This window comes from Neolamprologus multifasciatus, chromosome 20, assembly GCF_963576455.1.
Source record: "Neolamprologus multifasciatus chromosome 20, fNeoMul1.2, whole genome shotgun sequence".
Lineage (NCBI taxonomy): Eukaryota > Metazoa > Chordata > Actinopteri > Cichliformes > Cichlidae > Neolamprologus > Neolamprologus multifasciatus.
The window spans coordinates 32,734,131-32,756,828 of record NC_140458.1 but is presented as its reverse complement, the minus strand read 5'-3'; the positions used below and the strand labels follow the sequence as shown (position 1 = coordinate 32,756,828).

At 42.5% G+C, this 22,698-nt stretch overlaps 4 protein-coding genes across 5 annotated transcripts; 2 read left to right on the top strand and 2 right to left on the bottom strand.

Annotated features, from left to right (window-relative positions):
• The first annotated feature begins 67 nt into the window (after nt 1-67).
• Nucleotides 68-2,088, top strand: rpl10a (ribosomal protein L10a). Its single transcript, XM_085146285.1, has 6 exons — nt 68-220; nt 650-721; nt 812-892; nt 1,371-1,519; nt 1,611-1,783; nt 1,879-2,088. The coding sequence occupies exons 1-6, from the start codon at nt 216-218 to the stop codon at nt 2,047-2,049; spliced, it is 651 nt and encodes a 216-aa protein (XP_085002411.1). The 5' UTR covers nt 68-215; the 3' UTR covers nt 2,050-2,088.
• inavaa (innate immunity activator a) lies at nt 1,946-17,053 on the bottom strand. Its single transcript, XM_085146281.1, has 10 exons — nt 16,354-17,053; nt 12,504-12,601; nt 11,122-11,255; nt 10,873-10,995; nt 10,544-10,769; nt 10,401-10,454; nt 9,899-10,124; nt 9,549-9,698; nt 8,783-9,446; nt 1,946-8,249 (listed from the first exon to the last, which is right to left on the bottom strand). The coding sequence occupies exons 2-10, from the start codon at nt 12,565-12,567 to the stop codon at nt 8,157-8,159; spliced, it is 1,734 nt and encodes a 577-aa protein (XP_085002407.1). The 5' UTR covers nt 12,568-12,601; nt 16,354-17,053; the 3' UTR covers nt 1,946-8,156.
• Nucleotides 3,503-6,095, top strand: irag3a (inositol 1,4,5-triphosphate receptor associated 3a). 2 transcript variants are annotated; one of them, XM_085146284.1, is made up of 13 exons: nt 3,503-3,610; nt 3,697-3,760; nt 3,833-3,905; nt 3,998-4,025; nt 4,290-4,430; nt 4,518-4,649; nt 4,749-4,911; nt 5,001-5,041; nt 5,146-5,193; nt 5,280-5,395; nt 5,474-5,587; nt 5,788-5,898; nt 5,990-6,095. In XM_085146284.1, exons 1-13 carry the CDS (start codon nt 3,599-3,601, stop codon nt 6,093-6,095), a joined length of 1,149 nt encoding a protein of 382 aa, XP_085002410.1. In that variant the 5' UTR covers nt 3,503-3,598. The 2 variants fall into 2 exon arrangements, with proteins under 2 accessions (XP_085002410.1, XP_085002409.1); XM_085146283.1 differs by having other exon boundaries at nt 5,143-5,193.
• Nucleotides 17,054-17,759: 706 nt separating the features above from the next.
• Nucleotides 17,760-21,968, bottom strand: LOC146495341 (protein FAM107B). The gene is made up of 5 exons (XM_085146286.1): nt 21,741-21,968; nt 20,196-20,223; nt 19,776-19,872; nt 19,516-19,660; nt 17,760-19,399 (listed from the first exon to the last, which is right to left on the bottom strand). Exons 1-5 carry the CDS (start codon nt 21,762-21,764, stop codon nt 19,298-19,300), a joined length of 396 nt encoding a protein of 131 aa, XP_085002412.1. The 5' UTR covers nt 21,765-21,968; the 3' UTR covers nt 17,760-19,297.
• Nucleotides 21,969-22,698: the final 730 nt, after the last annotated feature.

Sequence of the window (22,698 nt, the reverse complement as noted above, 5' to 3'; positions counted from 1 at the left end):
TATGTTTCTTCACAGGCACAACTTTTTCAATTACTACTAAACAGATATTTTTATGCTTGCTGTTTTATGATATAGATTTTGTTGACTTCTATTGGGGGAAAAAAAAGAAAAAAGCTCGCGCTTCCTGATGACGTCACGGATCGCCTTTATGTCGCGTAACGTACGACGTCACTTCCTTTTCCAGCGTAGCACGACGAGAGCGACGAGCTACCAAGATGAGGTCAGGCCGCATTTTTCCCAATAAATGATTAAAAACCTAATGTTAAACGCGCTTTTCTCTACTGTGTTATTCTTCTAGATACGTAGAGTCGTAATATTGTCCGGCTTTGTTTGTATTTCATGTTATGTTGTAGTTTATTGACGTTAAAGGTGCGGCATAGGACCGGTTCATCGCCGGTGCACCGTCAGCGCGCTAAGTTTCTCAAATGTAATCCGTCGTCATCCGCATATTTAAAATACATTTACAGTCTTCATCTAATCTCTAGTGTTTAGTTTAATGCTCTTAAATAACGGGCACATATTTTTTTCGCGACTTTTGTGGCTGCTTGGTGAATTTTTAGCGCTGTGCTTTAGCATCATTAGCCGTCTTATTTCTCTTGGTGGTAGTTGTAGTGACGTTAACTTTTTTCTGACGTTTTCTACATTACAGTAAGGTCTCCAGGGATACTTTATATGAAGCCGTGAAGGAGGTCCTGCAGGGCTCCGTGGCCAAGCCGAGGAAGTAAGCAGATCCGAACAGCTGTGATAACCAATGTTTAAAGTGTAATACTGAAAATACAGGACATGTGTGTAACCTGTCATCTCTTTGTAGGTTTGTGGAGTCGGTGGAGCTTCAGATCAGCCTGAAAAACTATGATCCCCAGAAGGACAAGCGTTTCTCCGGCACTGTCAGGTTCGACCTTTTACTGTCTCACCCATCCTTTTCCCTGTGCGTCTCCAGCCCTGTCTGATTATCACAGCGGCCTGTTTAACGGCCATGTAGTACATTAAAAATCAAAGTCCAGACAGGCCAGGAGCAGACATGGAGAAGTACTCTGGGTAGTCTGACTGAGCTTACTCAGCTTTCTGCTGGGGAAGGCGAAGCAGGCGGACCCCTACCCTGGGTCTTAAAACATGAGGGGAGGCTTTGAGTGGCTGAGCTGCTAAGTTCACGCCCTCATGCCGACCAATTTGCTTTGTATTACCTAAGAGGTCAGCTGGACGCCAGCCCCTGTGGTGGTATGGGTAAGACTTTTTCTACGCCACAGTAAAGTCAGGTGGTCTCATAAAGGGTCAAATTATATCATCACATGTTGAATGAGTTGATTATTTCTCAGAGGTTGAAATGTGGTTGTGAGCACAGTCACTAAAAATGTTTTGTTGACATGCAGGCTGAAGACTCTCCCCAGGCCAAAGTTCTCCGTGTGCATCCTGGGAGACCAGCAGCACTGCGACGAGGCCAAAGCTGCCGACATGCCACACATGGACATCGAGGCTCTGAAGAAGCTCAACAAGAACAAGAAGCTGGTCAAGAAGCTCGGTACGGTGTCCACAAGATTACAGACAAACTGCCTCATCTGTAACCAAAGTCTGTCAAGGCTTCCTAACGTGCTCGTTTCTTCCTCTTCCAGCCAAGAAGTATGATGCTTTCCTGGCCTCTGAGTCTCTGATCAAGCAGATCCCTCGTATCCTGGGTCCTGGGCTGAACAAGGCCGGCAAGTTCCCCTCACTGCTCACCCACAATGAGAACCTGAACACAAAGGTGGATGAAGTCAAGTCCACCATCAAATTCCAGATGAAGAAGGTGTGTTCTGCTGCTTCCTGGCTTTATGGTTTCCTTATCTAACACTTGGTTTGAAGAAGCTGATCAGTGTGGAGTAACCTTGCTGCTCGTTGTAGGTGCTTTGTCTGGCTGTGGCCGTAGGCCATGTGAAGATGACAGAAGACGAGCTTGTGTACAACATCCACCTGGCTGTCAACTTCCTGGTGTCGCTGCTGAAGAAGAACTGGCAGAACGTGCGTGCCCTCTACATCAAGAGCACCATGGGCAAACCCCAGCGCCTCTACTAAATACAGTTTTTCTATTAATAAAAGTGGAGATTCTCCAAAGTCGGCTGCTCTGAGTGATTTATTTTTTTAGATTTCATTACTGAGGTCTTGTATCACTAACTGATAATCTGAAATTCTCTTATGTGTAATGGTGAAATACATAGTTACATAACTCTGCTAACTTTAGTCTGTATAATGTAAACTTGCTCTGCTCTGAAGATGTGAAATTCAGGTTTTGGGAGAAATTACAGGAAGGGCCTCAGGTTTTCATGCCTAGATAGAGTTTGAAACTTATCGTGACTTAAAGACATTAAAATGATTAATAGAACTTACCGGCTATATCTTTTGGGATGACAAAGGTTTCAATGAGGCTGGGATAAAATGAAAGCTTTTCTACACTTATTTGACCCCTTGAAGCAGCTTCTGCTATCAGCCTCATTCTACCATTAGCTCAGGGGTGGCCAACTCCAGGCCTCAAGTGCCGGTGTCCTGCGGGTTTTAGATGTGTCCTTGATCCAACACAGCTGATTCAAATGGCTAAATTACCACCTCAACATGTCTTGAAGTTCTCCAGAGTCCTGGTAATGAACTAATCATTTGATTCAGGTGTGTTGACCCAGGGTGAGATCTAAAACCTGCAGGACACCGGCACTCGAGGCCTGGCATTGCCTACCCCTGCATTAGCTTCTCCCCTCAACATGCACCCTTCTATGAACACATCAGGGCCAACTCAGGGGTCAGCGGGCATACCAGAGTGCCCTGGGATTGAACCACCAACCCAGTCCAGTGAGCCTGGGTATTCATCCCAAATATTTGGTGCATGGCCATTAGGTGTCTCTGTCGGTCTGCTTTGGCGTGCATTAGCTGGACCTCAAGACGTTTATTGTCATTTCGTTTGGACCCAGCCTGAAATGAAACACTGTTTCTCACCAGCCTCTACAGTGCAAAAAGCTTGATCTGTCCTCTAATGGCCTTGGATAAACAAAGGTCTAATATTCGACTGATGCAGATCACAAATGTGTATGTAGACTGAAAAACGGGAAGCAGAGTGTTAATAAGATCTACAGTTCCTGATCTATGTAATCCCCTCATGGGACCCCTGCACCCTTGTGTCCTGTCCTGCTGAAACCTTTAAAACCCAATTATTTATTCATGAGATTAAGTGAACAAGCTACTCCCTTTGCTTCCACACGATGTTATAGAGTGTAGTATAACATGGTGTATTATATAGCATGGATGCAGGGTGAACTGTGGAATAGGTGCATTTGACTTATTAACTGGTACAACACTAGTTTTAATTTACCACATACAAAAACACAGCTTCCCATGAGCCTCTTGGGCCAGTCGTCCTATTCTGGTCTGAGTGTGGATCTCTTAATAGGATTATCTATTCTCAGGACTGGAGAAAGGCTGAGGAGCAAATGAGCCAAACACTGACCCGTGAGAATATGTGTGTGCTTTCACAAATGATGAAGAGTCCACTGTGAACTCTGAAGTGAATCTGAATACTGTAATCAGACTTTCTCTGACATTTGGATTAACTCTGGTGAAGAAAGAGGCTGACGCAGTAATGAGCGCTGAGGTGAGTCTAACCAGCTGTCCTACACGTTCCTTTAATCAGTCATTTAACACCTCGGGGGGCTGATAATGTCTTTCAAATATTTTCAGCCAGAGGCAGAGATAAGCAGCTACAACCTGCCCAACATGCCGGACAGTGACGACAGCGGAGAAGGTTAATGGCTTAAGAATAATCATTTTTTAAAAGTTCTAAAAAGTTTCTAAATCAGTTTGAACTTTTTAACAGAAACTAGCCAAGAGGAGCCGCTAATCGCAAGCTGGAGTGAGCTGCCCATCATAGAGCGCGTCGGCCTCAATAGGTGACATTCATACGTACAAACACAACCAAATGATAACCGCCAGATTTAATTAGAAGTGATATCAAACTGTCAGACTTCTTGTTTCCTAACAGTGTAGAGATGTCAGAGAAGGATTTGGAGGTAAGTAGTCTACACTTCCCCTTCATTAAATCCATTCAGTAGGTTTTAAACTTTGTTTTTTAATGTGCTGCACTTGAAAATTTACATACAGGATGTGGGTTATTTGATTATAAGTTCAAGATTTCTGTATTTCTGAACAGCTACGGTTTCATTAAAGTTTATTTATCCTTAAATCTCAACACCAGGCAGAGCCACAGGTATCTGAAATGCAGGAGGACACTGAGAACTTGAATGAAGTTGTTATATTTTTGTTTCTTCTCCTAGACGGCTTTCTCTCAGATCGCCTTGTCGCTCCGCTGTGATCAGTACACCCTGAAGCAGAGGCTGCAGGCGGAGGAGCACGCCCGTAACCTGGCTGAGGAGAACATCCAGCTAGAGCTGAGCAGAGGCAGGGAGACCCTGGAGGTACTGTACGTAGCAGGCTATTATCTGTAGTGAGTCCTTTTGGTCCCAGCAGGCTGCAAATACAAGTGTGATCCTGTGGGATTTCAGATACTGAAGAGCCTGTGTTTGGACAACAAGCGCAGCGAGATCCTGCAGAAGCTGGAGCTGTCCCTGGACATCCTCGGAGGCACCGTGGAACGGATCTCTAACACAGCAGAGGTGCTCGGTGCCGTGCATCAGGTACACTATGGGTCAGGCTCAGTTAAAAACAAGTGTTACTGCTATATTGGGACCAGCACTAGGAGTAGGAGTTTTCTCTTTATTTCCTGCTTTGTTTAGGAGGCTCGAGTGAACAGAGCAGTGGAACTCATGGTGGCTCACGTGGAGCGCCTCAGGAGGCGATATGACAGAAATCTAGCTGAGCTGGAAGAAGCCAGGAGGACGATGTTGCAGCAGCAGCAGAGCTCCTGCAGAAACATCACAGATCCCAGAGCCCCCACAGGTTTCTGCATCATTCGTGTGTTTCTTGTTACTTGTCTTCTTCTGCAGTTGTGTGCAAAGTTTGAGTAATTGCTGGATTTATTGTTGTAGATCCAGAGGAAAGTGACAACATAAAGAAAGATACTCAGCAGGTATGCATATTTGGATACTTGTAGCGTCTAATGTAGGTTTAAGCCATCTTTTGAACTTCAATCTGCCTGTTATCTGTGTGTTTTGTTTTGTTTTTAACAAGAAGCACATCCGTAGAAGGATCTGTGTATCAGTAATTTCCAGCCAAACTCAGGTAAGAGGGGTTTCCTGAATAAACCTTCCTGCTTTTTTCTCATGTTATCAGCCATAAACCACAGGGAGGGTCTTCTTTGTCTCCAGGATAGGAAAAAGCGAGACTCCAGAAAGCGTCTCTCTTCCAGCAAGAAGGCTGGAATGAGCCCAGAGTCCAGCTGCTCTTTCATGACCAAGGACGACAGCTACTCAGTGGAGGACAGGTGAACTAGAGCCAACAGGTATATTTTTTGGTATCCTAACTACATGGTAACATTTATCACGAACATGTCTTACTTCAGGCCACACAATCCAGATGAAACTCCAGCAGAAGCTCTTCCAGGACCCGCTCCCATCCTAACCCCAGAGAGCCCCCCATCAAAACCAGTGAACAACAGCAAGACTCTGAACAAAAAGTATGGCACTTTTCAGAGGAGGTGGACTAACTGAGCGTTTGAAGCGTTTCGTGTCAGTATTGGTTGCTGCTGGCCCTGGGGCCTGTGTCTAGTTTAACAAATACAGCTCTTACTAAAGTCAGCATTAGCAACTTTATCAACAAAAAAGCATCACAAGCTTCAAGAAGTTGGAACTGAGGAATGTGCTTTTCTATTTACAGCTTCTCTCTGGATACTTTGCGGCACAGACACAGAGGCAAAGCAGTCTTATCCAACAAAGGAAGGGAGAAAAAGATGGCAAATATCTACAGACGGATCTCCACAGTGGGGACGTAAGTGGACAGGTCATGTTTGTTCTTTTTCAAAAGTGTATTATTTCTGATAACTTTGTCTGGATAAACACTGTCCGACTGCTCTCTTCAGGTGGAGGCAACATCCTCTGACTCACTGGCTGCAGCGCTGCCGGCCGGTTCTTCTGTGCACGTTTGTGATGTTCTGTGTCGTAACACTGAGTTACTTCTTGTGGTAGTTTCATGAAACACAGTCATCAGTGCTTCATGTGAATTAGTGTGTCGACAATTGAAGGCTATTTGTAAATAAACATAAAATGGTTTTTGATGGTTTGCTTTTGGTCGTTCATTGTGTTTGTCACAGGGAATCATACATTTTGGTAACATCCATCCATTTTCTGCTGCTCATCCAGTTCAGCTGTCATAAATATGGGCTCAAATTGTGGTCATAAATATCTTGTACTTGTAAATCAGGATTTGTATGTGTAAAAAGAATTTGTGTTGTGTAAAAAAGATTTGTGTGAGGACTTAGCCAAAAAATACGTGTGAAACTTTGCACTCAAGTTTCAAGTTACAAGTACGAATTTTGACGCTATTTTTCTTCCTTTCAGCTGATTGGTCAATGTCATGTCAATCACAAATTTAACAATCCAATCAGAGAACAGATGGGTTTGGCTGTTTGAGGGGCGCTTTTTTTAAACTGCAGGTCCTTGAAGGGTAATACAGGATCTCTATATAAATATCTGATAGAAGCTAGGTCCCCTAACTTTCAGTAGCTGTTGAAAGGATAAAGTTGTGGTATATCAGTGGTTAGAAATACCATTATTACTTTAGGAATTGTTTAACACAAAACCAGGGCTGACCCGGGACCATTGTTGTGAGTCACAGTGCGCAGCATAAAGGTCCTTTCACATCAGACAGCATGTGCTGCTAATGCTAACTGCTAACTAAAAGCCAAGGATCCAGAATTAGTTGCGCTGGCTGCTGAGCTCTGTGGGTTTTTGCAGCAGTTCTACCTGTATTAGATGCACCTGCTCCTTTTCGTTTCTATCTTTATGTCCTCTACAAGAGTTTCTGGGTTTTTTTTTTTTATCTTCAAATGTTCAATAAAAACATGTATGCTAATTCAAAACGAAGAAAGCTTTGTAACTATTCCCACTAGTGAAGACTGTGTCATTTCCACAACACTCCCCCCTCCCCAGGTCCGCAAAAGGCTCTGGAGGTCCCTGTATTAAGCAGGTAAACCTGTGAAACAAAAATCACCACAGACTCTTTTCCTTGGTGGTGATGAAGGAAAACGCTGGACTGGCATGTAAAAGAGCATTTATTCCCTCAGGACCTGAAGCTCCATAAAGCACCCCTCCAATAGCCAAACCCCTCTGTTCTCCTATTGGATTATTAAAGTTGTGATTGACATAACATTGGCCAATCAGATGAAAGGAAGAAAAATAGGGTCAAAATTCGTATTTGCAACTTGAAACGTGAGTGCAGAGTTTCACACGTACTTTTTGGCTAAGTCCACACACAAATTCTTTTTACACATATAAATCCTGATTTACAAGTACAAAATATTTATGACCCCACTTTGAGCCCATACATAAAGCGAGAGGCGGGGTACACTCAGATGGGTCATTTTGGTAATATTTTTATTATAAATATACAAAACATATCAAAACTGATACAATCACTCGGTTAGTAAGAAACACCATACTGCAGTGAAAACTTTCACCAAACTTGCCCTTAAAGGCATCAGTGGTTAATAGGAGTTAATAAGCAAGATTCAAATATTAAGATTCAGCTCACTTCACATCATTATCAGACAGATTTCACTATGTATATCTACACATATACCTTTAAAAACTCATTGCTGTGCGTGCTTATAGGTGGCGTATCATAGTTTTAGTGATAAGTCTATGTTGCAAAGGAAGGGGGGGGGTGTCTTTAAATAATAAATATAGAATATAAGTCAAAAATTATATTAGAAATGAGGAAAGCTATTTTAAATCTACTGTGGGTGAACTGCATGTGCAAAGTGTGTTCCAGCCACAAAAAAAGGTCTTCAAACAACAGCAAGTTTATGGTCTTTGTTGAAATAAGCTATGAAACTGTATCAGATTTATTTCACCTCAGATGTATTACCAAATAAATAAAACTGGCATACCACCTTACATTAAATTAATCAGTGATACCAACAGGTCCACGTTTTCTGCATTATGTCAACAAACAATCTCACAGAGAGTCCAAAGACTTAATAAATAAAGGAATGAGTCATCATACTGCAGGGGGTTTAGGTGTGTCAACTACACCTGGCTCACAATCTCAGCATCCTCGGCGACAAACCACTGAAGGGGAGTCCCGTCTACAGCCCTCTGGAGAACCACGTTACCTGAACCCTGTGAAAAAAGTCACAAAGCCAGCACATTGTAAATACATTAGATCTCTAATCTAGTTCAGTAAAAAATATTTCATGTTGTTTTCAAGTGAAAATGTGTCAATTTGCCAGAAATCCCATGGGGACCAAGCAACCTCTAATCAAAAAACAAGAGAAAGTGATGTATTTGAAAAAAACAAACAAACCAAAACATAAAAACACAGGCTGTTGGCTCCTAGTTGCTAATGCTACCCAGTCAAATGCAAAGCATTAATGCCATTGTGTGACCCACATATCACTAGGACACAAACTTCAATAAAAGAGCTTTAAATTTAGGTCAGTGTAACGAGTAATACCACAAACTAACCACCACCTACTCCCAGTTTAACCTGACTTTTTATATAAATAACGGTACACATACTTTGAATAACTTGAGTACCTTTGCAGTATCCCAGCCCACACTTTTGGAATCACTGATCTAATTTACGAAAGTAACAGCTTCAATGCATTAATGTGTTAAGAGTCAAATGAAAAGGTACCGTGTTCAGTACCTACCTGTGCAAAAGGAGGCAGGTGAGGTGAAATGGGGCTCGTAACGCTCTGCTGTTCCCCGCAGCTTGGCAGTAGCTTCTGTAGCTGATTCCTTTGATGCCACGATTTCAGCTCCTCTGATACGACCTCCCGGGGCAGCAGCCTCACGGCGTGGTTTGGGTACTCTTTCAGCGAGGGCGTCCGCACGAGCCTGGTGTAAGGCGGAGGGGGCTTTAAGATGCTTCTCGGTGAAGGTGTCCCCTCCTGCCACTGTCGTTGCTGAGTGCTGCGTGCCACAGTAGAGATGAAGCACTTCCCCATGTCTGGAGCTTGCGGGGAGAGGGGTCCATCTCCCGCTGCTGCCTTAACATAGCTGGTGCTCGTATTTTTGTGCATACTGGGGAAATGAGAGACTCCTTTCTTCTGTGCTCCAAAGTGGAACCCGTAAGGCGGTGGGCAGAGCTTTGGGATCTCAGTCGGCTTCTCCCTGCCAGGAGAGCTAATGCTAGAGGATGACGAGTGCTCTGAGCTGCTGTCCTCGGAGCCGGACTGGTAAGGACGCAGAGGAGAGTACTCCGGAGAGCGCACCATGAAGTCAGCCACGCAGCGTCGCTGGGGCAGCCTAGCTCGACCTCGACTGCTCTCTGAGCTGAAACGCGCCACGTCAGATGGCTTTCTTTTTGGAAGTCTGAGAAGGGACATTGTGTAAAGTTTGAAACATTAATACATGCATTATTGTCTTTAATTCCTCTGATAATACAAATGACTCTGACATAACTTGTCTGTGTACCTGAAGGACTGGGAGTACTGCCGGCGTATGAACAGCTCCGGGGTGGAGGGGGCGCTGGTGGAGCTGCTGTGACGCAGGGCAGAGTTTTTGACAAACTGAGTGAGAGGAATCCTGATGCTCTCTGCAGACACCTGGGCTGCTGCTGGGCTACTGCACACAGGAGACATGAGATATCGCACACATTCAGAAAAAGGAAGCTTTACTATGTGCTAATCCAGCACAAGAAGGCTGACATTACACCTGATTTCATCTAAGTTCATCTATCAAATGGAAAACTGTAAAATAAGGTACAATCTAGCTTGGAGTATAATCGTGTATTTCACTAGTTGTTAGCATTCTTCAGTCCTCACCTGGACCTGCTGCTGCAGGGAGACTGAGGTTTGGTGGCCTTTTGGTAAGGATGGTCCAGACTGGACTCCTTCCAAGGGGAATTCTGGATGGGAGCGGGCTCGTGCTCCACACTGAGCTCGCTTGAGGACTGGTGCGATGTCTGCACAGTCTGGGCTGACAGCTGAAGGGGATCTGAATATGAAGCGTCCAACACTGGAGGTGAAAGGGGGCTGGATATGTCCACATCTATACAGGATTGGAGAGAACATTAAAGAATTATTTCTAAATGAAAACAAGTCAGTAGAGTATTCATTATTTTTGAAAATATTTAAATCACATTATTAAAGTGAGTTTTGGAATTTTAAACCCATATTTGTTTTTACACATGACCCGCAATTAATTTCATAAAAAGTTGAATGTGACACCATGCTCTATCAGAGCTGTCTTTTCTTCTACTGCATATTTAAATTAATGTCATGATAACCTTAAAATCATACAGGTAGAAATGTACTTTCAGCTCACCATCATCCAGCGCCACCACATCGGAGAGTGAGCTGTCATCAGACATGCACAGATCTGCACACAAACGCCAAACATTTTACATTTCCATTAAGTGCACTGCATGTTGCACAGCCTGGCCTGAAGGGGGCAGCAAAGTCACTCACCTTTGTTCTGGCTGCTGACGCTCGGTGAGTTGCACTCACTCTTGATTCTATGCTGGAACACGGCCTGCTGCAGTTCCTTCACTTTCTTCTCCTCCCTCTTGCACTGCTGCAGCCGGCCCTTCTTCTGTGGCTTACTGAGGTTCTCCTCCTGCGAGAGTTTGCGGGCCGCCTCAAAAATCTGCCGCTGAAGGGCCAATTCAGTTTCTAGCGCTTGCAACTCTGAGTCCTATGAAAAAAAGACAAACTCTGACGTTACATCTCAGCTGATGTGCTGTAGTTTCCTCTGCTTACTCTTCCCACTAACACTTAACACTGATGGTGGTTTGTACCTGTTTATCTAGATGGATCAGACCTTCATCCAGCTTGAATGAAGCACCAATTCTCCTCCGAACACGTGGTGGCTTCTCATCTGGCATCATTGGATAGTCTGAGGGCAGTACACCTGTCAGCTCCTGTGAGGACAAAACAAAAGTATTGTTATGATGTAAAAAGAAGCAATCTTCAATATTGATTTAAAGCTAATCTTCATGAAAACTAGCCTAAGTATGTTTATATGCTTTAATCCAGGAGTCACTTACTGCCTCCCTGATGCAGAGTTTTCGGAGCTCCAGCAGGCAGATCTCTAAACGCTCCTCCAGAGATTGGTGCTTCAGCTTCAGGGCTCTGGTGTGGGTGGTGATGTCCTTCACTGGGGACGTGGGGCTGTCGGGACCTGCAAAAAACACACAAAATCAGGCTTTACCTGCATCTGAACCTGACTTAAAATGACTTAAAAATAATTTCACTGTTTATATTTTTTATTATATTTTATTTAGTGTATATAAAATGTTGTTATCAGTTCAGCCAGTGCTGCACAACTGATGTGCAAACATTTATTCTCATACCCCGTATAACACGGTCATTATGTACAATACTGAAGCTGTATTGTACTTTCCCGTCTGCATCATATGCTGTCACATAAGCTAACATTTGCTCTGCTGTGACGAGATGTTTTTAAATGCACTACATTATGAATCTGTATTAAATACTATAGTTAAACACGAGGGCAAACACAGATCATTTTTCCACAAAAGGCTAATCCACACAGTTTAATGGAGTCTTTCTTTGCCCACGCTCCACCCCTCCAATCAGTTTCATGACAGACACAGAAAGACACACAGTACCTTCCACATATATTAAAACTGTATTATTCTTATGTGAGCTGATAATGAGTTAAAAATAGACCGAGGGCTTATAAAGAGGAAAATGCAAATATTTTAGAAATCTGTTAAAAACATATTTAAAGCTAAAAAATAAAATAAACGCAAAGTTGAGCCAGCACAATGAACTTCTCTGAGAAGGCAGAAATGACTCAAACATAACATTAAACAACTAAAACTTAACTTTCTGTTCAGGAATGCAAACAATTTTGCTTATTAATAATAAAAAATAATAACAATCTGCTTTGCCATTATTTCTGCTTTTTTGTAACAATTATGAATATCAACATTAATTATATTATAGCATTAAAACTATCATTCTGTTTGCACAGACTGGTGGATTAATCGTTATAGAAACTGCCAATACTTTTCATACAGGGCAGCTATCGCAGAAACCTTACACTGAGTAGCGGACTAATAAGTTTGCTACCTTGTTATGTCAGTATTGATACTGGAGCTACAGCAGATATAGTACATCAGTACTGATGTAAAGCGCGGGCTGATAAATAGCAACAAACTTTTAAAAAAATGCTAAAGATGCAGTATGTTAGAGGAAAGTCAGACAAAATGTCCCAATTACATATTTACAAAGTAAAAATATATAAGTTTATTTAACAAAATGTCACCTGATTTATTTATTTTTCTTTCATTTCTCAAATGTTAATATAGCTATGAGCCTCAAATTCCATTATACTCTTAGTTGTAAGTAACAGTATGAAAGATGCAGACTTGACTGGACATCTGTTTAGTACAGTCCTTACCGGAGTTTAGGATAATCCCACTGTCCGTGTCGCTGATCTCTTCTTTACTCTCGATGGCCGTCATCTTGTCTCTCTGCTCTTGACTTTTTTATATATACCTGTTGGAAACAACAAAGTTCATTCAGATTACTAAAATGAGACCGTTTACTGCTAGGAATAAACTGCTTGTATTGCCCCTCACATGGATTCAATAAGTCTGTCTCTGCTGCTTCACTTAACAAAAGTGAAAGACTGGCAAGTGTCCTTTTTACAAACTTATCTGTGCAGCTCTCCATCTCCCTCCCCCTCCTCCACCCCTGTCGCCCTCCCTTTGCTCACTCACAAAAGAAGCAGACCCCCACGGTTGACTCGGCACATGTGCGGGGTTAATCTGAATCACGGTGCCATGGTGACGGGGCATGCTGCGGCTGCGGCTAGGGGAGTGTGTCGCCATGAGGCGTGTCAGAGGGCGTTTAAAGAGCCCAGACCCCGAAAAAGAAAGCAGATGGCAGCGGGAATTACCCCACTTATGGACTGCACCTGTTCCCCCTGTGCGCCCCTTCCTCGGCTCCCATTCAACCAGTGTCCAGAAAACCCCCTGGGAGCTTTGAAGTGGAAGAATGTCTCAATGCTGGGCTTGGACTCGCAGCATCAGATCACAAGGTGCCTGCTGACTCCTGTGCAACGCTGAGCACAAAAACCTGGCCGACACAATTCTTGTTTATGACCCGCTCTGTCCCATTGTTGCTCTCCAGCAAACATGTGACTAATAACGAACTAAAACAAGGTGTGGAGTGGAACAACAGCAAGAAGAGAAAGACAGTGACAACAACAAATTGGAAATAGCGTTCAACAAGCTGACAGCCATTTAAATTCAGACCATGAGTCTGTGTGTGGTTGTTGTCTTGAAATTACCTTAGGGTTGCAGAGACAGAGAATGCTGCCTTTATTTTCTCAATTTTGTAGGTCATTTAATTTATTTTGGATCTCACATGTCTCAGACTTCTTCTAAAAAAGCTAGCAGATCACAAGAGGCCACATTATGGTCTCTAACATGGTTAAAGGATGTTATTTCCTTGCCTTGCATCAATGCCACATATTCATAAACTTTTTGGGGAAGCCAAACCTCCTTCGAAAAGTGAATGATGTGTCACTGGTCAGGAATAAAAGGGGAGGTAAGATGCCATGGAAATAGACACCACATGACAGTAAGGCTTCTGTGTATAATCCTTAGCTCCTGTGTTTGGTGATTGTATCGGGCCTTTTCCTGTAGAGACAAGGAAGGCACAGAGCCTGGGTGAATGAAAACCTTCTCTGACAGGATATTATTGTGTGTCCTATAGGTTTTCTCCATTCAAAACAGCAACTCATGCGAACTGACGCAGCTATGAGCAGCCAGTGGCACAATGGAACACAGCTAAGCAGCTCGAGTTAGTAAAACAACACCGCAACAAAGGGCCTGTGTCCCAAAACCAGCCTAAATAATCTGCTGCAGGCGCAATATCTGCTGACAACTGTGGCTTGAGCGGCTGTGCCGGGTCAATATTGAGACAAGGCTGTTGAGACAGCGAGAGAGTATCAGAATGGAGCAGGGCTGAGATTTTAAGGTGCAAGGTTTTGCTCCCAGACACATGGCTCCATGCTGCAGCAATCTAAAGCTAAATACGTCAACAGGAATCCAGCTTGGTAATCAGAGACAGACAGGGTAATGTGGGATTTACCCACTTACACCCCATAACTGTCTGAAGACTTTCACAAGAGTCTGTGGTCGGAGGTCTAGGCTGATTAAGTGAGTGAGTGGGTGAGTTGGTGGGTGTGTGGATGAGTTTGGGAAAAACTCTCACTTGCAGTCGCAGTTTATTGCCAAAACGCTGATGCCATTCGTCACAGCTTTTATAAGAACCTGGAGCCGTGGGATTGTTGACATTACGCTGTAAAGGAGCGCCAAAAAACCCAAGACTTTTCATGATTGACTGTGACAGGAATAGCAGTCCATTTCCTGAAGTAAAGCTGCTGATAGCACAGTCTCCACCCGGAAGACCTGATTGATGTAGTCAAAACATCTTAATTCAGGGAAGTGTTTGATCACTGCTTATGATGTCTGCCTAGAAACACATCAGGAGTACGAGATGACTGTCCCACCCATCCTCACTGGTCACTGGACCATGACTGTGTAACATCTACGGAAGTTGATGTTTATGGCAAGAGATCACAATGTGGATTTACTGTCTCCCAGACTTCCCCCACCACCCTTTCCCATGAGCCTCTGGAGCTGCGTACTCCTGGATTGCAGCCATCACCTCCGTGCTCATTACCACTGTGGTCGGCCCTGGAATTACCAACGGGGACCGTGAGGGTTGCCTGAAACCAGACCGAGGCCTGTTCGAACCCTGTAATTAAGATTCTCTTCTGAATGCTGATACTATGGAAGAAACCAAACGACTTTACAGCATGCCTTCTTTTTTTTTTCAGAGTCTCATGGAAAGCCAAAATCCATTCAGCAAAATGGATCCGCTCTGTAGACAATATATGCTGCTGGAAGAAAAGCGTATCAGAGTGGGGGAGTTGCAGGCAAGAGAAAAAAATGAAGTATTGTATTACAAAGGACATCACTGGAGTGAGATCCTTGCCTTAAGAAGCAGTGCTGAGTTTGAAAAGAGCAGTAAAAGAGGCAGTGATAGCATGAGCTTCAAAAGGAATGGTATCAAAGACTTGATATGCCGTCAGCATCTTTCCTCTGACAAGTTTCATTCAGAACAACACTTTCAGGCAGACAATGCAGGGGTAATAAGCACCAAGCCGATCTGCTTTCAGTCACTGGAGGCCATATGCTGACCAGACACACCAGCTCTGTCACAGCCCAGTGACAGTGTAAATACCAAAGGCCAGAAGAGATCCTCCATTGTTCTCCAGAGGCTGAAGCACTGGCTGGGGGTGATCATGATTCACGACACCTTGTCCCTCTGAGTCATCATTTCTGAAGCCTCTGAATGGACACTGATGGTCATCTCAGGCCGTCGCCGGGATGTGGTTACAGCTTGTCACCCTCAAGTGCCCACCACTCACAAAAGAAGTGGAGGACGACACAGAGGTGTTGTCTCCAGCATCACAGTGACACTTCATGCCTGTCTGTGTTTGTTTTGCTGCTGAGGACAACAAAACAGCTGGTACCGACAAGCCTTTTCCCAACCATAAGTCCTGCAGGGTTGTTTATCTTTGAAAGCAACCTGTTCATTCATTTAGCAGCCCAGTTATTATTGAGTCTGGTGGTTGTATTTCTGACATCTTTTTCTGGTCTGTAGTAGTCAGTGCTTCACTCAAGTAAAAACACCACACCCCAGTAATCCATTACAAGTAAAAGTCTTGGATTTGCATGTTTTCAAGTACTGAGAGTGAGTGTACTTACTCTGTATCATCGCCAGACCATATTATACTAGTGGGTGGTTACTACTGACTCATAAATCAAATAAGCATTTCATAGCTGCTCACTAATCTACACATATCAACACAAGGCACATTATATTTATGGTTTAGCTTAGCTCGCTTTTATATGAGTGTAAAAATAAGCAAGCACACAAGCAGTGAAATAAAAAGTGAAAAAGATTTTCATCTAAACTATGATGGATTAAAGGAGAGATTAAGAGAGAAATGTTTAGATGTGTCATAATAGCATATCCCTTGAAGTTATTTCTGTTTTAAGCATTTTAAACCGCACAAATAGCCAGTTTGGCTAACTGCTCAGTAACGTTTCTCTAAAATTTAATTGTATAAAAACTTCCAGCTTTGCCTACCTTTTTGCTGTTTACATTAACATCGACGGTTATTTTCTGACTTCTTCTTTGCTAACGCACAGAAAATAGTCTGTACTTACGTTTCAGCTTGCGGTCTGTTCCTCTACATCAGCATCTTTCCTGAGGCAGCGAGAGTTCAAACTTTCTCTGGTCAGATGTGAGGGAAGAGCTCCGGACATCTGTTTTAGACGAGTCCACTTTCTGGATCAAACTACGGGCGGGGGTGAGCTTTGTTGATTTTTGCTTCAGTATTTATGTAAAAATGTTCATTTTTAAATTAACTTACATTTAAGTCACAGCTCACGCTTTTGTAAAATAGAGTAATTTCGGCTTAACCGAATGGGATTTTATTTTTTCTGTCTGTAACGCCCCCCTCGCTTCTTGTATTGGTTTGGTCCGACGCTGCAGACTTTCCAGACACGCTTTGCGTGTTGACACAGCACGCGACTCGCTGAGGGGGGGCTTAATTTGAGAAAAGGCACAAAAGGCGAAAGGGAGGCGGTAGAGGCAAAGTTTTGTTAAAAGAAAGAAAGAAAACAGGACAGCTGGCTGGTAAGTGCTGGCTGAGAAGACCACGCTCTCCTCTTTCCTCCGCCATGATGATGAAAAATTGTGTACAGCGTGAGCCATTCACCCATTAACATAAATAAAACATAATTAAAATGACAGAGAAATATACTTTTGATTGCTGTTTAGTTTCCACAAAGCTATATTTAACCATGTGATCTTCTTTGTAATTCATTTCCATGTAATTCGCTTACATTTCTTCTTCTTCTTCTTCTTCTTATTATTATTATATTTGATGCTGGTCCTTTTATTATTACTTTGCCTTAGACAGTGTTGCACGTTTACTCTTCACTACATTTATTTGACATCTGTAACCAACTCCTGCTCAAGTTCTTACACAAAATACATGTGTGTAACTTATGAAATGCTAAACTATATAAAAAATTTTAAATTATGAGAATAGCCTTTAGGCTATTTGCATTATACAATAATGTTACCTCACATCTTAACTTTAAAAGTACAGCACTTATGTGTTATTGCACATTTAAAGTTGTTCTGTTAATTCAATTTGCACATGTGGGTTTCTTTTGTGTATGACATAATTGCTAAAACTACTTAAAATAAATTCTGAAACAGCAAACTGGCTACTACTATGTGCCCTCAGCCGGTTGTATCAGTGACCCTTGGGTATTCCTAGTCTATAGATGATGAAAAGCCTTCTCCAGATGGCCTGTGCTTTCTCCTCTCATGGCGTGATGGAATGAAAAGATCAGCTAATTAAGCAAAGTCCCATATCCATGTGAAAGAACCGCGAGAGCCCTCGGGGAGTGGAGCCGCATGCAAATCAGTCCCCTGTGCTTTGAATGGTGTCCAGTGCAACAAAACATCACAGCAAGCTATAAACCTTTCATTTCCACAGCACTCAGACACTCTAAAAAAATCCAAAGTCATGACAGAGAAGAATAAACAGACATGCATATTTTGCAGTGTTGGGGAATTTTTATTCATACAAAACAGCTCTGTTGAAAATGTTCATCTCAGCAGTTGCATAATGGTCTTTACAAAGGACAGAATCAGGCTTAACTGATATCTCATGCTCATTTGATCTAATTTGGAAAAAAAATAGTATAATTAGCATAGAAAAACATTTTTAAAAAAAAATCCAGACTCAGAGCTCAGTGCGAGCTTTCTCTATTATTTCACTTCCCAATCAGAAAAAGAACTGTGACTGACTTTATGGAAGTACACTATATTGCCAAAAGTAGTCACTCATTCATATTCAGTCTAGGTGTTTCAATCACTTGTGTGATAAAATCAAGAACCTGGCACGCAGACTGCTTGTACAAACATTTGTGAAAGAATGGGTTGCTCTCAGGAGCTCAGTGAATTCCAGCTTGGTACAGTGATAGGATGCCACCTGTGCAACAAGTCCACTTGTGGAATTTCCTCATTACTAAATATTCAACAGTCAGCTGTTAGTGGTATTACAACAAAGTGGAGGGCATTTGGGAATGAAAGCAACTCAGGTAGGTCATTTAAAAATCACAAGGACGGGGTCAACGGATGATGAGGTGCAAAGTGCGCAGAGGTCAGCAACTTTCTGCAGTCAATCTCTCCAGACTTCTTGTGGCCTTCAGAGTAGCTCATGAGCAGTGTGTAGAGAGCTTCATGAAATGGGTCTCCATGGCCAAGCAGCTGCATCCAAGCATCACGTAACCAAACACGAGCGTTAGGTACAGTGGTGTGAAGCGCACCGCCACTGGACTCTACAGCAGTACTGACCTGTTCTCTGGAGTGGCAAATCACGCTTGAGTCTGGGTTTGCTAGTTGCCAGGAGAACAGTACTTGTCTGACAGCACTGTGCCAAGTATAAAGTTCGGTAGTGGAAGATTATATATGTGAGGCTGTTTTTCAGGAGTTGAGCTTGACTCCTTAGTTACAGTGAAGAAACTCTTAATGCTTCTGCATACCAATTCATTTTGGACAATTTCATGTTCCCAACTTTGTGGGAACTTGACCGACCTGCACAGAGTCCTGATCTCAATCTGACAGAACACCTTTGAGATGAATTAGAGTGGAGAGTGTGAACCAGGCTTTCTCATCCAACTAATGATGGACCGCCTCACAAATACCCTTCTGGAAGAATGGTCAAAAATTCCCACAAACACATTCCTAAACCTTGTGGAAAGCCTTCTTAGATGAGTTGAGTCTGTTGTAGCTGCAAAGGGTGGGCTGAGATCATATTAAACACTACGGATTAAGAATGGGATGTCACTCAAGTTCCTATGCATGTGAAAGCAGACAAGAGAGTACTTTTGGCAAAATAGTGTATTTCTGGATTACATGTTAGCCTGGTATGAGTGATTGCTTACACAAAATGTGATAACTCAAAGTACATTGTGAAGAAACGTAAAGCAAAATGGTGTATGGGGGATGCAGCTCTGTAGACTGTGAACATCCAGATTTAGGGCCACTATGGTGAGATGCTGCAGGGGCTGATGGGAGAGCCTCAGGGCCTCACTGCTCAAACGTCTGTGTGCGCCTCAGGTTGTCCTTCACACGGACAAACTCTGGGATCTTCTGCTGACTCTCTCGCTGCCTGATCTCCTCCTGCTCGTACTGTTGGGGGGAAGGACATCAGTTTATCCCAACAAAGTTAAAGAGAAAGCCTGAGAAGAGCCAGGTTGTATTCTGTTAGTATTTTGTGAAATCCCTCTCAGTTATGTGCCCCTTACCTCTTGCAGTTTCTGCTGCCTCTTGCGGAGCTCCATCTCCAGGTCTGAGGGCTGTCGTTGTGCCATCTCCGCCTCCTTGTGCAGCTCCAGTCTGCGCTGCTCCAACACTCGCTTCAGCTCCGGTTTCTCCTCCAGCAGCAGACCCCTTCAAAGTCAGAGCTACAGTTTTACCGACACATGCAAACACAAAATTCCTGCCAATCTCTGTTTCAGTGGGTGACGACTTTAAGACCACAGAGTAAAAGGAGTTTTCGGCGTACCGTTTATGGCTGAGCATCAGCTCTCGGTGCAGGTTATGATAGCTCGGCGCTTCTGTTGAGGAGCCGTTGAGTTTCTTCTGCTCACTGCTGCTGTCACCTGTGGATGGACCAACTCAAAATTCTTCTTAAAGCTCATAAATGTGAAAAAAAAAAAAGTTTGACTCTACCTTGTTATTAACTATCACATGGTAACAGAATATCCTCATAGTTTTAATTGTTGGAGATACAGAATTGTAACATTTAATCGAAGTGTCATTGAAGATGTTATTCATACTTAATATAAAAGATGATTATTTCTAGCTAATTCTAATCCTACTATAACGACTATATATTTGACTGATAGCAATATTTGATTGGTAACACATGATTCTGCTATCGATCAAATCTAATCTATCATTCAACATTTGTGATTTAAACTACCTTTTTTGAGAAGCCCATATCCCAGTTTCTGTGAAATGTCATGTGCAGTCAAACAGGAGAAAAAGAAAAAACGATGCTCTTTGTTAGTGATTTCACAGGTTAATTACTTTGCATGTGAACACTGATGCACACAGCCTGGTTTGTCAAAACACCTTTGTTGTGATCGTCCCTTCATTTGACAGAGGGTATAATTAGCTAAAGGCTAAAAAAGACGGTGCCTGCTGTGCTGCTTAAGTACGTGAGCTTTGTTTAATGAAGGTGACATAACAGCTCTGCCAGTCTGTCAGAGAGGTAGTTATGCAGTTTTGGTGTGGGGCAGAGAGCTTTATTTGTAGTGGCAAATAAAATGATGTAACCACACAGAGTCAGGCCACTTACAGTGGAAGGGAAACCTGGTTGTAACACAATCGTTTACTTCTGCCACACCCACTGAAACCGGATAGCCAGGAGACACAGATTACAGTGACCAGGGAGCAGATGGCAGATGCTGTTATGACTCGCGTTTCTCAGGCAAAGTCAGGCAAGCCAATAAGATCAAGACGCTGACATAAACAAGTCCAACAGCTGAAATATGATCCCAAACTCTGTATTTGGTATTGTGCCTTGTACTATTCCTGCTGTAGTTATAAGCCTCCAGATTCAGGGCCTTCTTGGGCCCCTGCAGGGGAGACAACCAGTCAGGTGTAAGGCCTGATGAAAGCCATTGTTCCAATTAAGGCCTGAAGGTTTCAGATGGATTACAGGAAGCTCTCACCTACTTGCAGAAATGCTCTGAAGTGTCAGAAGTTAGCTTGATGATGCCGCTCTGTGATACTAAGCAATCTGTCTGTTGGACTGAATCAGTCAAAAGATACGTTTTTTGACCATTAATCATTATAATGTTGCTGTCAGATTAAAAGACTTTATTCTTCTTAGGAAGTTCAACACGGCTGCCTTGTATCTTCACGCTGTTTGTTCTTATGTAAAACCATCCAGGCTCCAAGATGACCTTGTTATGTAATCACTTCAGATGTGACTTTGATCAAAGATTGAACAGCAATGTTTTGACATTGCAATAATGTTATATCAAATGTTCAAATCAGCTCACTGATCAGAACAATTCGGACTTCGAGACAGCATTTAAATGCCCATCATGGAGCTAAAATATGCACAATGATTTTTGTGTTTAAAACACATAAAAATGCAGAAAAGTCTTTAATGAAAACAGACATTGTGCTAATATATATAGTTTCATAATAACAGAGATTAAAAATAACTATAACGAACTTGTTGAGTATTCGTGTCAATAATATTTAATCTGCAATAACAAGATTCTGTAAGAAGGCACAGTTTATATATTTTTGGTCAAAGTGTCCATCATATGAAAAGTTACATAACATCTACGTACTTTAATCACAATAAACTTTGACCTTAAGCCCACTGAAGCAACACATGTGGTCTGACCAAAGGTGAACTAAACCTTTGACAGATGGACATCAGACCAGACACTGATCTCTCACTCACTAGACGGCGGCAGCGCTGCAAGTAAACAACTAGAAAACTCACTTTTTTTACAGCTGACCCCTCCATGGCAGGATGGTGGAGGCCCACTGTCTTGTGCCCAGCAGCAGCGTTCCTGTTTTAGTCCATTGCTAAAATAATTGCACGTCCTCACTCCGTCTGTCAATCGTCTTTTTCCTTGCTGCATCCAAGGCCAGCATGTTGTTGATGACAGATCCACAGACTCAATGTGCCATCTAGCAGTAGTCAATAGTGGTAGTAGACACTGAAATCTTATTACGCCATTCTAGATTACTTCACAACCCCCACACGGCATAGGATGTTAGATTAGGTAATTGCCGCTGACACAAATGCAGCTTAAAACCAACCTAACACGGTACAATTACCAGTCGACTCCTCTTCCTCCTTGTTATTTGTTGTTTGTGAATGACTGTGTTTTCACTCTCACACAGGAGCTGCGAAAGTTTGTGCCACTGTGCTCACATCTTTACATCTTCAATCATGCGCTGATGTATTTGTACTTTAAATTCACCTTTTTGTAGCAGTTAGGGAGGTTTGAATGTTTTACTAAAAAACAATACTGACTAAACACTTTATTCAGGTTAGACTTATGACGATACACACATACATCACACTGCATGTATTTAAGTGTGCATCAGTGTATGTATAGTCACAACACAGTCTTTTCTTAATCAGTTCTGAGGACACAAAGACTTCCACATGCTGTATCTATTTCTGTGGTTTTCAGCTTACAAATACCCTACAAAAATAATTATTTTGTATTTATTTATAATTGTTAGGTCCATTATAGTTATGTTAAATGTATCTGTGGCATAAACACTAAACAAGAACAAGAATAGATTAATTCTTGTTATATAAATACAAGCTGAAATGTCATCTGGTGGGGTTTAGTCTACATACTTTACATTATGTTATATATATATATATATATATATATATATATATATATATATATATATATATATATATATATATATATATA

Excerpts from the sequence above, each read along its gene's own strand:
- irag3a (XM_085146283.1), top strand. Across the intron at positions 5,042-5,142 it reads TAAAGAAAGATACTCAGCAG|AAGCACATCCGTAGAAGGAT; the intron begins GTATGCATATTT and ends GTTTTTAACAAG. Across the intron at positions 5,899-5,989 it reads CGGATCTCCACAGTGGGGAC|GTGGAGGCAACATCCTCTGA; the intron begins GTAAGTGGACAG and ends TGCTCTCTTCAG.
- rpl10a (XM_085146285.1), top strand. Across the intron at positions 1,520-1,610 it reads GAAGCTGGTCAAGAAGCTCG|CCAAGAAGTATGATGCTTTC; the intron begins GTACGGTGTCCA and ends TTCCTCTTCCAG. Across the intron at positions 1,784-1,878 it reads TCAAATTCCAGATGAAGAAG|GTGCTTTGTCTGGCTGTGGC; the intron begins GTGTGTTCTGCT and ends TGCTCGTTGTAG.
- LOC146495341 (XM_085146286.1), bottom strand. The coding sequence starts at position 21,764 with ATGGAGGGGTCAGCTGTAAAAAAA. Across the intron at positions 20,224-21,740 it reads AGGGGTCAGCTGTAAAAAAA|AAACTGGGATATGGGCTTCT; the intron begins GTGAGTTTTCTA and ends GACATTTCACAG. Across the intron at positions 19,400-19,515 it reads GGCAGCAGAAACTGCAAGAG|TACGAGCAGGAGGAGATCAG; the intron begins GTAAGGGGCACA and ends TCCCCCCAACAG.
- inavaa (XM_085146281.1), bottom strand. The coding sequence starts at position 12,567 with ATGACGGCCATCGAGAGTAAAGAAGAGATCAGCGACACGGACAGTGGG. Across the intron at positions 10,996-11,121 it reads AACTCTGCATCAGGGAGGCA|GAGCTGACAGGTGTACTGCC; the intron begins GTAAGTGACTCC and ends TTGTCCTCACAG. Across the intron at positions 8,250-8,782 it reads ACCTGCCTCCTTTTGCACAG|GGTTCAGGTAACGTGGTTCT; the intron begins GTAGGTACTGAA and ends CTTTTTTCACAG.